The sequence below is a fragment of the Ovis canadensis genome, chromosome 24 (genome assembly GCF_042477335.2).
Source record: "Ovis canadensis isolate MfBH-ARS-UI-01 breed Bighorn chromosome 24, ARS-UI_OviCan_v2, whole genome shotgun sequence".
Taxonomy (NCBI): Eukaryota; Metazoa; Chordata; class Mammalia; order Artiodactyla; family Bovidae; genus Ovis; species Ovis canadensis.
The window spans coordinates 38,009,968-38,022,885 of record NC_091268.1 but is presented as its reverse complement, the minus strand read 5'-3'; the positions used below and the strand labels follow the sequence as shown (position 1 = coordinate 38,022,885).

General features: G+C 42.5%; 1 protein-coding gene and 1 pseudogene across 1 annotated transcript in view; one reads left to right on the top strand and one right to left on the bottom strand.

The window, feature by feature from the left end:
• Positions 1-440: 440 nt before the first annotated feature.
• LCMT1 (leucine carboxyl methyltransferase 1) overlaps positions 441-12,918 on the bottom strand; it is a 68,865-nt gene continuing 56,387 nt past the window's right edge. The window contains exons 7-11 of the mRNA XM_069570384.1: positions 10,852-10,972; positions 6,655-6,756; positions 5,335-5,426; positions 3,556-3,653; positions 441-657 (exon numbers count right to left, since the gene is read on the bottom strand). Coding sequence (XP_069426485.1) covers positions 635-657; positions 3,556-3,653; positions 5,335-5,426; positions 6,655-6,756; positions 10,852-10,972 — 436 coding nt within the window. The 3' untranslated portion in view covers positions 441-634. The remainder of the gene's footprint in view (positions 658-3,555; positions 3,654-5,334; positions 5,427-6,654; positions 6,757-10,851; positions 10,973-12,918) is intronic.
• LOC138429678 (protein CEBPZOS-like) lies at positions 4,072-4,381 on the top strand (annotated as a pseudogene).

The following is a 12,918-nucleotide window of genomic DNA, read 5'->3' as shown; positions in this document are numbered from 1 at the left end:
GGAAGGACTCTTGTGATTACATCTGGCCCACCTGGATGCTCCCACCTCAAGATCCTTAACTTAATCACATCTGCAAAACCCCTTTTGCTATACAAGGTAATATACTCTCAGCTGGGAGGATTGGGAAGGGACATTTTAGAGGGTCATCATTCAGCCTGCCACAGTGACCAAGGTGAAGGAGGACTTGAGCAGGCAAGGGCAGAAACGGGAGCAGAGACGAGCTCCAACCTCTGGTCAAGATGCCAAGCGCAAGGCCAGGTGCCACACATAAGAGCACATGGGAGTAAATCCCACAATGGATGCAGGAGCTGAGTCTGACTCATGGGGAGTGGGCCAAGGTCAAGGTCGGGCTGAGGATCTTTGGTTCCAGCTGACAAAGAGGGGAACCACAGTACCCCCAGGGGAGCAAAGGATAAACAGCAGAGGACCAACACACCGGCAACTGGCAACAGAGATTTATTTAAACTGTTAGCCAACAGGAACAGGAACTTGTACAACCACTCCAGTAAACGAGGCTTCTCGGAGAGTGGCGGAGAATGGCAGCTGGGGCTTCCCCACCACTCAGGAAACTTGGAGACTCAGCTCCGGAAAGGTCGCTGGCTTCAGCTCTGGCTCAGCACGAGTCTTGAACAGATCAATAAGTTATTTCCTTCAAACCTGAGGGGAGGAAACGCACAGATGCTGAGAAGGGGCTGTCACAGGCGGAGGCAGAGAAAACAGTCAGAGGTGGAAGAATGTGACCCTGGGGCCCCAGGTCCATAGGGACCAGCTCTGGGGCAACGGCTGCACATTCAATTACTTCACCCGGGCCTCCTGGTTGTGTAAGATAAGATTCCACAAGGAAACAGGAGGCTGGATAAGACAGTGTTTACTGGCGGTTTAAAAGGGATTAAGAAATGTTATAGCGGTTTATGGGCTCTCCAGTAAAACCCACAAGTCCATTCTTTAAATGCTGAACTTTTTTTTTTTTTTTTTCAGAATTAATACCTTTCATTCAGACAACTTGTTTAACGAGTTCATTCTTGAGTGTTCTGCTTTTTACCTTAAATACACTTGAAAATTACTACTGGCCCATTTTAGGTGAGAAAGAAGTCAAAGGGTTACTGACTAGCCTTAGCAATTTCACCCTTTTCTCTTTGAGTCAAATTCAGTAATAAAAAAGACTGGTGTGGGCAATTTATTTCTTCACATATCTAGTAATTTTTTAATCAAATACTAACCAGTCCATCCTAAAGGAAATCAGTCCTGAATATTCATTGGAAGGGCTGATACTGAAGCTAAAACTCTAATACTCTGGCCACCTGATGTGAAAGACTGACTCATTGGAAAGGACCCTGATGCTGGGAGAGATTGAGGGTAGGAGGAGAAGGCGATAACAGAGGATGAGATGGTTGGATGGCATCACCGACTCAGTGGACAAGGGTTTCAGCAACCTCTAGGAGTTGTTGATGGACAGGGAAGCCTGACCTGCTGTGGTCCATGGGGTCGCAAAGAGTTGGACATGACTGAGCGACTGATTTCAACTGAACACAGTAGGTGGTAAGCTGAGGAGACTCTGAATTCTGATATCTTCCTCTGAAGAGTGTTGAATTTTGTTTTAGCAGGCGATTTTATTATTGGAGAATCATTCTGATTTTCCAGAGTCTTGGCTGTAGGTTTGTTTAGTATCAATCTGTTTGGATTTTGTCCTACGGCCTATTCTTAGGAACTTGGTCTTTTAAATGTTGAACTTCGAGCAAACACAGTTTGTCCTCTACACACATACAAGTTAAGTACAATAAGTCCCTTACATAGGAATGAGTTCCATTCCATTCCATTCCAAGAGCGTATTAGCACGTACAATTTGTTCATAAGTACAACGAAGTTAGCCTCCATACCCAGCTGACACAATTGGCTATATAGTACTGTACTGTAATAGGTTTATAATACTTTTCACACAAATAATACATAACAAAACAAACATACAAAATAAACATTTTTAATCTCACAGTACAGTACCTTAAAAAGTACAGTAGTACAGTACAACAGCTCAGCATACAGGGGCTGGCAGTGAGTGAAGAGGCAAGAAGAGTTACTGACGGGAGGGGGCAGGGAAGTGGGAGGCTGTAGAGCTGAAGGACTGTCGGCAACAGGAGACGGAGGGAAAGCTGCAGTGTCGCTCACACCTGACGCTGATGGAACGCACGCTCGCATCTTTAAAAGTTCGCAACTTGAAGGTCGTATGTAAGTGACTTACTCTACTGATACCACAAGTAGCCGGGTGAGAAGTGGGGAAAAGAAGCCCCTTACATGGAAAAGCTCAAAGCATCATTACTTGGCAGAATCTAGAATTAATTCTATACAAGTCACCTATATTTTTTAAAAGTGTAAGAAAATTAAGTAAATGCAGACAGAGCTTCATGACAGAATATTTATAAAGCCATGAAAATTATGCTCATGCAGAGTTTTTAGTAGCAAGGGGAAATGCTTATGTTATAATATTAAGCTTAAAGAGATCCAGAATCAAGGTTATATAGATAAATTAAACCCCACTAAAAGCAAATCAACAGCTAGAAAAAGAATAGAAGAGAAAAGTTGCCAGAGGTTATCTCTGAGTGCTGGGCATATGGGTGATTTTTTTTTCCTTTGCCATACTTTTTTTGAGAACTTTCCAAAGTCTCTGCTTAAAATTATACTGTTTTCAAAAATGGGGGAAAACAGCAGTACAAAAACACAGTAATAAATGATTTTTAAAATAAAAAATAAATGGATTTTGTGGACTGAACTGCCCAGCTGGGTAAATTTATAAACTGGTGGAAAGATAAGCCCAAAGAGGACGATTAACAACCTGGAATCTTCACACAGGAGACAATCCTTGACTCCCCTAAGCTCTTTGTTTTATATTCACTACTTGCCTAAGGCAGTACGTCAGACAGAGCTACAGGAAGTCTGGGAGCACTTTAACAGCAAAGGCCAGAACTGGGATCTAAAACTATCCCCACTGGGCTGGAGAGACGCCCAGGGGAAGCGCGGTCAGCGAGGGGCAGCTGTGAAGGAGGAACTCGGTCAAGATCAAGGCAACAAGGCACTGAGACAAGGCTCCGGGCTTTGTCCCCACGGCCCGACTCTTCCAAGCCAGGGGAATTCACCTCCAATATAAAAGAAGATAAGAGAGAGAAATCCAACCCACAGCTGCAGGGGTGTTAGACAGAAACAATGACCTGTGTGTCTTAACATGCGGCAAACCTGGTTACAAGCAGATCAAAAAGCTGAACATGGGACCCTTTCATTGAGATGATTTCAAGACTCAAGGTCTCTCACAATCCAGTTGAGGAAATTCCACAAACAGCCCTACAGGGCTGTTGGTTGGTTTTCATATATGTGGTTTATTTAAACAGTTCTCCTGGGTTTTGTGCTATAAAAACAGAGGATAAAACTGCTGATTCTCTATGTTCACAGATCCATGTATACGAGCCCTAGTTCTTCCTGGGTAGAAAATTCCCATTGAGTGTTACGCTCTCCAGAGACAAAAAGTTCCCTAGAAAAATTCTAATCAATATAAGTGAAGTCACCTACCTAGTTCGCTTCCTCCTTTGGTGGCCCAGCAAAGGCAGTAATGCTGCATGAGCTGTTCAAGAAGCTCCATTTCATCCAGGAATTCAAGGGACTCTATTCTGTGGAATGAAAAGATAACAGTACAAACATATCCAATTAAAAATGAAGGCCATGACGCATACTGCCAGGCATGGAAAAGCGTTCAGGATAGACTATGTGAAAAGAAGCGGGCTACAGAATAGTACATACGGCGTGGGCCCATTTTAGCTTAATTTTTGAAAAGAAGAAGAAGAAAAAAAAACTTCATAAGCAAAGTCAAAAGTGACAGATGACAAACTGGAAGAGAATGTTTGTAACACAAATGACAAGGGGGTAGATTTCCTGTTATATAAACGAGCTGTTACACTTCAGTAAGAACACTTTTTAAAACTTATTTAAAAGATGGGTAAAAGACCAGATCACTGGCAAGGAGAAAAACAAGGGCTTTTCAATCTCATTTATGTGAAAAGAAATGTAAATTAGACCAGGACTGCTGCCATGTCCTGCCCGCTGTCTGCTGCACCCGGTGGGGTTCTGCTCCAAGACCTTGCTTCAGATGGCACGGATTGCGCTCCGGAACCACTGGCAAAGAAGATCTTTAAAGGAGTTTTAGTAGTGGAACCTGAGGGCATTTTTGGTGTGTGTTTTTTGTTTCAAAAGATGAACACAAGCCAAGATTTTAGGCAAACGATGAGCAAGAAATTTCCCTTCACCTTGGAAGTTTATTACAAATCCATTGAACACTGTGAATGGAATGTATAGAGTCAGAAAGCAAGATGAAAAAATATGGTTGAATGGCAAAAATTAGGAGTCTGATTATCAATGAAAGTTTGCTCTATTTCATAGGATAGGGCAAGATTAAAACTCCAAAGCTGACATGGATGGATTTTAGAATATTTAAGGTTAAATGTAAATTCTAATTAAGCTGGAGGTTTTATTCTTCAGACTAACTGAAGAAACTGACAGAGGGTTTCTTTTATTACATTTTAAACGGAGTTTTGTCTACTACTCAAAATAAAGTGGTTCTCCTTAAAAAAATGCTGTGCACCTGAAACTAATGTTTTCTGTCAATTATGTCTCAGTTTGAAAAACTGTTGTCATTAGCATATATCCACACATCAATATAAATACCAGGCACCACTAAACAGGATATGGTAATCTGAACATCTTGACATGCAGAGATAAATATAAGCTTTTGAAAGGATGGTGGTTTACAGACAAATACATGTATCAATCTACTGATTCAAAAAATACAAATCTATAGGTTGCTAAATATTTATAAACACATAGAAAAAGAATATACTCCAATTTATTCATAGCACACAACTGCTCTATACTTCATGCACTTTACTTGAAAATTGTTTTAGAACAACAAGCATGTATTTCTTTTATAATGAGGGGGAAAGTCCACTTAAAAATCCATAAGCAGACTCCCCACCACCACCTTAGGCCCCCTTGGGCAATGTGACTTTCCTCCTTTTCCAAAACACAGGGATTGCGCAAGATTTCCACTGCAGAGGTGTAACTGCTTATTTTGACTAAAATAATCTGTTTGGGCATAAACCTTATCTTGGCTAATAGCTAATGAGTTACTCTCAAGGAGCTAGCAATGTTTAATTGATGTTAGCAGCAGTTAACTTGTTTCAAATAGGTCTAGTTTGGGGTTGGGTTGTTTTTTTTTTTAAACATTAAAAGGTATGGACAATGATGCCTTTCATTCACAATTATTTGCCATGGAGCAGACTCTTGTCAATCCCATACCTGATCACTTCGGCACGAGGCAACCTGCTGTACAATTCCATCATGTCGATGGCTGACGCTGACTCCCACCCGCTGGACAGGAGCCGTTCTCTCTAAAATGTGGGGCGGAGAGAAAGGGAGACGACAGGAGCTGTCACACGACCGGAGGCGTTCTTTGCACACACAGCTTCCCTCGGAGGGCTCCTCTTTCCAAAGCCCATTCTGGACCCTCTCATCTGTCTTTTCATTTTCCCCATTTTCTCTACTCAACAGGTACTGTTACAATGGGGGCACCGTAAAGCATAATATTTAAAGAGAAATAAAGGAAGAAACTATTCTTTATAAGCAACGGGTTTTTAAAGGGCCCTGGTGGTAATGACACAAGCCATGTAAAAACTAAGCCATTTAAAAGGGGGTAGGGATAGGGAGGTGCCTCTTCACCAAACAAATTCTAGATTTTGGGGGAACAATTACAGATTGCAAGAATTTAAGTCAAGTACAAAGTGGGAATCATGTTTGCATCCTGATTCAAATACACCAACCATGAACAATTTTTCAGATGACTGGTAAAAACCAAGTATGAACTGGGTGGGTATCAGCTGCTATGAAGGAGCATGTCAACTTGTCCGATGTGATCATGGTATTACCATTATCTTGGGCAGAGGAAGGTCCTTACTGGTAGGAGATTCACACTGAAATACTTATAAGGGAAATGAAACAGTGTCTGGGATTTGCCTTAAACATTCCAATGATATGCTCAGACACTCAGTCATGTCTGACTCTTTGTAACCCCATGGACTGTAGCCCGACAGGCTTCTCTACCCGTGGGATTATCCAGGCAAGAACACTGGAGTGGGTTGCCATTTCCTCCTCCAGGGGATCTTTCTGACCTAGCGATTGAACCCACATCTACTCGTGAATCTTGAACTGCCAGCAGATTCTTTACCACTGAGCCACCTTTCCAATGACACCACCAACAAAAATTTGGGGGAAGGGGTAACAATGTGGCAATGACAAAATATGATTAATTACTGAAGCTGGGTGGTGGGACATAGGTGTTCGCTTTAATTATTCCGTCTACTCTTATTTTGTTTGAAAAACAGCATAATAAAAAATTAAAGTAACAGGAGACAGGAAATGTAAACTTGTATTTTCCATGCCAAGATGGTAGCACAGGGCTTGGATCTCCCTCACACGATGAACCGGTGGCCCACGTGGAGCCCTGGCTGCCCGCAGGCAGGCACTCCAGAAGGACCCTCACATTCCCCCATCTGTGTAGGGAGGAGGCCCTTTCTCAGTTGGCCAGGGTACAAGAGGACGTCCGGGCCTCTGCCCTCTGACCTGTGACTCCAGCGACTTGCAAGTCTCCACTCCAGCCAGGTCACACTGTCGTCTCCGCAGGTTCTCGATCATGATCTGCCCAAACCGGTCACCCATGTTCACCTGGGAAGGGAGAGGGGAGGCTGGGCACTGCCGCAGGGTCTTGCTGCTTCTTAAAACATGCAAAATAAAATAACCACATCCAACTGCTAAGCAGTCAAGGCTGGTAATACCCAGCGCAGGTCATGGAACCCCAAGTGCAGTGCTGATGGAGTATAGCCCTCAAAAGACAACTGGGCAGTGTTCCTCCATTGTAAACACTCAGCCTGGAACCAGATAACTCCACTGCCAGGAGCCTGTCTCACAGGTAGACTTGTGTGTGTATGTGAAGATGCAAGAAGATTTACTACAGCACTATGTGTGATAGAACGGATCTGGAAAGAATTGAAATACCCATTGCTTGGGGTTAAATAAATTCTGGCAGGTTTATACAATGAAACACCATACAGCTGTGAAAACATGAAAACATAAAAAGAAGACAGACAGATATGAGATGGTTCCTAAGATAAACTCTCGAAGAGTAATTTACAAAGGAATGCATATAGTATACTCCCATCTATCTTTGGGGGGGGGGGGGGAATCTCTCTTCACATTTATATATGCACAGGAAAATTCTAGAATACAGCAAGGTTGCTTCCCAGGTTAGAGGCTGAAGTCTGTGATAGATGAGAGACTTTTCTTTGTTTACCCTTCAAACTATATGACTTTTTTTTTTTTTAATTTTGCATGTGGCATTACTTTCTGAATAAAGAAGAAAGGCAATGCCAAAGAATGTTCAGACTACTATACAACTGCGCTCATTTCACATTCTAGCAAGGTAATGCTCAATACCCTTCAAGCTAGGCTTCAACAGTATCTGAACCAAGAATTTTCAGATGTATTTCAAAACAGGATTTAGAAAAGGCAGAGGAACCAGATATCAAATTGCCAACATCCGCTGGATTACAGAAAAAGCAAGGGAATTCCAGAAAAACATGTTACACTGACTACACTGAAGACTTTGACTGTGAGGATCACAACAAACTGTGGAAAATTCTTAGAGAGATGGGAATACCAGGCCACCTTACCTACCTCTGAATTTATTAAAAAAAAAAAAAAGGTTTAAAAAACATCATGTACATATGTGTGCAAAATGGCTGATGCATGTCAATGTATGGCAAAAACCACTACAATACTGTACAGTAACTAGCCTCCAATTAAAATAAATAAAAAACATCATGTATATATGTGTGCAAAACAAAATATTATGCACATTAATGTAGCACACACACTGGTACTTTGTCATATATAAGGCATCAAAAATTCAGCACTTTAACAATATATGAAGTGATTCCCTAATCCTCTGCAAGTCAAGAACCAATGTTACTTTTTTTGGGGGAGGATGCATAGAGCTTATGTGGCAGTAATGATATGATTGCAGACTATTCATTCAGAATAGAAGCATATTTATGAGCACAAACTCCTTCATTTTATTGCCTCGGTTTGAATATTGGCTTGATATTTAATAGCTGTTAGCCAAGATACCTAATCCCTTGGTTCAAACCCTTATCTGTAAAACCAGGATAGTACTAGTACCTACCTTGTGGGCTCTTGTAATGACTAAACAGGTTAATATATATGAAACTCAAAGAAAAGCGCCAGCTATATAAGTAATCAAATTCTAAGACTCTGAAATCATTATTACTGAAATAATCATCATCCATGTTGTTTTGTCATTTAACTATTAATTAAATAACAACATAAGACATATGAGCAATTGACGAACATAAGGCTAATGATTCTGTACTTGTCAGGAAATTAATGAATTAAAAGTTGATTATTCACAAAATGAAGGTGGTGGGCAGGGTTTAAGCCCTTTGAGAGATAGCTGTGGTCAACATACTAAAAACTAGTACAATCTCAGCCCTGCACCAAAATGACAGGGTCTCTGGCCAAAATTTATTTAACCCCTTATCTCTCACGTGATGTTGAATAAAAGAACACACAAATGAAACAGTGCACATCTGAAATGTGTAGAAATGTGGGAAGTGAAATTCCTTCTTCCCAGGTATGGTGTCCCCATAACAGAGACAGGTCACCAGGATTTATCCACGTTGATTGTACAGACTGACGAGGCCAGCAGCCATTATATTCATTTACCAGGTCAAAAGACTACGTCTGCGGCTTCCCTGGTGGTCCAGTGGTTAAGAATCCACTTTGCAGTGCAAGGGATGCCAGTTCAAACCCTGGTCTGGAAGATCGCATGTGCCTTGGAGCAACTAAGCCCATGAGCCCCAACCACTGAAGCCCATGTGCCCTAGAGCGCACTCCACAAAAGGAGCCACTGCAACGAGAAGTCTGAGCCCCACAGTTCAAGGGTAGTCCCCGCTCCGCAACCAGAGAAAGCCCACGTGTAGCGACGAAGACTCAGTGCAGTCAAAAATAAATACATAAATATTTAAATTTTTTTAGAAAGACTGAATCTGAGGAATGCTACCAATTAAAGAGAGGAAAAGAAGAAAAATCAACCAACCAAGAGCCACCTATACCAGAACCTGGGCTGGGTCGGGGGTGGGAAAGACAGGAGACCAAGGTCCAGCCCCAGACTTGTTTGTAGCTACGTGACATGGGGCAAGGCCCTGCACTGCCCTTATCTGTAGTAACATTTGAAAATAAAACAAAAAGCAGTAAAAACAAATAAATAGAATCAATAAAGCGAAACTAAAACAAACAATAAGAGCAGCTAACATGTGTTGGCCCTGCTCATCAGGCCACTGCTGTTCAATGTCTCAGGAGTTCCCACAATAATCCAGAGACGCAAGTCTTCTTCTTTTAATGAATGCACTTGCCAAATTTAGTCTGGATTATTTAGACCTGAGAGGCAGGTATTCTTATCCCTGGGGCTTCAAGAGATCCAAATAATAACTGCTTACTTAATGCTGTCAATGCTTGTGCACCTGTTAACTCGTTTATGAACTGTGAGGCTGGGGTACTATTATCCTCATTTTTCAGATGAGGAAATAGGCACAGAGAGGTCAAGTAACGTGTCCAGATCACAGAGCTAGGCAGTCTGTCTCCACAGCGTGAACTCCCAACCACAGAGCAATTCTGCTGCAGGTCACACAGACCCAAGACGAATTATTCCAAAACACTAAAACATAACCCTTCAGGCACCTGATGAGAAGAGAACAGCGAGCCATAGGCCAGACTCAGTGATTTTAGAAATTAGGAAAGTGAAGTGAATTCTCCAGGAATTCAGTCCTTGGAATTCTCCAAGCCAGAATACTGGAGTGGGTAGCCTTTCTCTTCTTTAAGGGATCTTTCCAACCCAGGGATTAAACCCAGGTCTACCCCATTGGAGGAGCTGTAGCTCACTGAATGAGCTCAGCTCAGCTCATTCCAACTGAGCCACAGGAAATGTGATAGTAAAATCCTAGATTTCTAATCTCTCTTGAAAAATTGGGAGTTCAGGCAACTCTAGGCTCACTCCACATGGTAACAACTGACTGGCACTGAAAAGCGGGCATCCGTGAAATGGGACGTGGGTGTCCCAGGTCACCACAGGCCCCACTACTTCACAACGTATGGCATGTGAGTTAGCTACCCCTACCCTGATGACAGCAAAAATTCCCTCCATCAAGATCTATGACTTTATAGTAAACAACTTTCTTAAAGGCCAAGATGGAAGTTCCAGAAACTCTAGATAAAAGTTTGCAGGCAGTCAGGAACTCAAAAATACTAGGCTTAGGGCAGTCGTTAGGAATCCACCCTGGAATGCAAGAGACACCGATTCAATCCCTAGCCCGGGAAGATCCCACATGCCGCCTGGCAACTGAGCCCACGTGCCACGACTACTGTGCCCTCGCTCTCGAGCCCGTGCTCCGCAGCAAGAGAAGCCACCACAATAAGCCCTGGAACCGTAACTAGAGAGTAGCCCCTGCTGGCTGCTACCAGAGAAAGCCCATAGGCAGCAACGAAGACCCAGTTCAACCAAAAAAAATTAAATAAATAAACCTCAAGAAAGGAAAAGAATACTAGGTTTGCTGGAACTGATTAACAAAGGAGTTACAGAAGCAGAAGGAAAATAATAAGGGAAAGCGTATTCCAAGGGGGCTCAAGAGAGAGAAAGCCACCCCTGGAGTCCTGCACAGAACGTGGATTTCTTGAGCTTCCTCTTACCTGTTCGTAGTTTATGAACATGGCAGCCTCAAAACTGTTGGCGGCCCACTTGAGGAGGTTTGCAGACTGCTCCGGAGTCATGTACACCAGCACACATTCAGCTATCAGCAGGGTTGGCAATCTTAAGGGAAGAAAAAAAAGGCACATAAAGATGTTTTCATCCAGATGGGACTCTCTAAATGCACTCACATTGTAGTTCATACCCCAGTGCTTTCGGTCAATGTCACACGACTCTAAGTTTTACAATGCAAAAAGGTGAGTGATCAGCAATCATTTTTGTCTTGCAGTTGAAAATGCAGACTATAAAAATGGCTACAGGTTCTTCCTAACTGTACATCCACACTGTGGCATGGTGCAGGAAGAGTCTCCCACTCAGGAGGCAGAGTTTATTTCCCTCCCCCTGGAATCTGGTCAAGTCGTATAACTTGCTTTGGAATAGCAACAAACATGATACCACCAGAAGCTTAGAAATGACCTGGACGCTGGCACTTGCTCTCTTGCTGTACTTGGACACCTGAAACCACTATGGAAATGAACCCAAGCTAGCTTGCCCTAGGAGGCGAGGTCCTGTGGTTGAGAATGACACAGCTCCACTGACCAATCTGTTCTCCACACATGAATGAACCCCAAAGTACATGAGCTAAACCTGGCCCCTAGCAGACGAACCACCCAGCTAAGTCCAGGCCAGGTTAAAGAAGGCTATTTGGGAATTTTTTGTATCATTTTTGCAACTTCTTTGTAAACTTGAATCATTTAAAAAATGAAGTTAAACATATTTACATATATTTTGTAAAAGGTAGCCATTAGCAACATTAGAAAGAGGATTAACACTTTTCAAAATATAACTGAAAGAAAAGCAGAGAAGACAGCCCATAAAGGAAAAGAGAGACACAAATGAAGCCACAGGGGAGAATATGTAATCTGAATACTTGTCACACCAATTTGTTTTCATCTATTTCGTACATCTCCAAAGTGAGGCAAACTTCCTATGAAGATCTGGTCCGATTTATACACAATTACTTCCATGACCTACCAGCACATTTTCCAAACAGCTGGCTATACAGCTGCAGCGGTACTCAGAGTCAGATGCAGCTGACTCAGGGGCCTAATATGTGCCAACTTCTGCTCAGCTGTTTTCACATGTGCTACCTGATCTTCAAAACCATCGTGTGAAATAATTTTTATCACAGTTCATAAACGAAGACACTAAGGCTCAAAGAGATTAAAGAAACAAAACCCCAAAACCCTGCCCTCTATTAAACGACTAGTAAGCAGAAGTAAGCTTCTTGGCAGGAAAGTTATGACAAACCTAGACAGTGTGTTGAAAAGCAGAGACATTACTCAGCTGATAAAGGTCTGTACAGTTAAAGCTATGGCCTTCCCAGTAGTCACAAATGGTTGTGAGAGTTGGACTGTAAAGAAGGTGGAATGCCAAAGAACTGATGCCTTCAAACTGTTCGGTTCAGTTCAGTTCAGTCGCTCAGTCATGTCTGACTATTTGCAACCCCACAGACTGCAGCACGCCAGGCTTCCCTGTCCGTCACCAACTCTCGCAGCTTACTCAAAACTCATGTCCATTGAATCAGTGATGTTATCCAACCATCTCATGGTCTGTCGTTCCCTTCTCCTCCTGTCTTCAATCTTTCCCAGCATCAAGGTCTTTTCAAATGAGTCAGTTCTTCACATCAGGTGGCCAAAATATTGGGATTTCAGCTTCAGCACCAGTCCTTCCAATGAATAGTCATGACTGATTTCCTTTAGGATGGACTGGTTGGATCTCCTTGCAGTCCAAGGGACACTCAAGAGTCTTCTCCAACACCACAGTACAAAAGCATCAATTCTTTGGTGCTCAGTTTTCCTTATGGTTCAACTCTCACATCCATACATGACTACTGGAAAAAACCATAACTTTGACTAGATGGACCTTTGCTGGCAAAGTAATGTCTCTACTTTTTAATGTGCTGTCTAGGTTGGTCATAGCTTTTCTTCTAAGGAGTAAGTGTCTTTTAATTTCATGGCTGCAGTCACCATCTGCAGTGATTTTGGAGCCTCCCAAAATAAAATCTC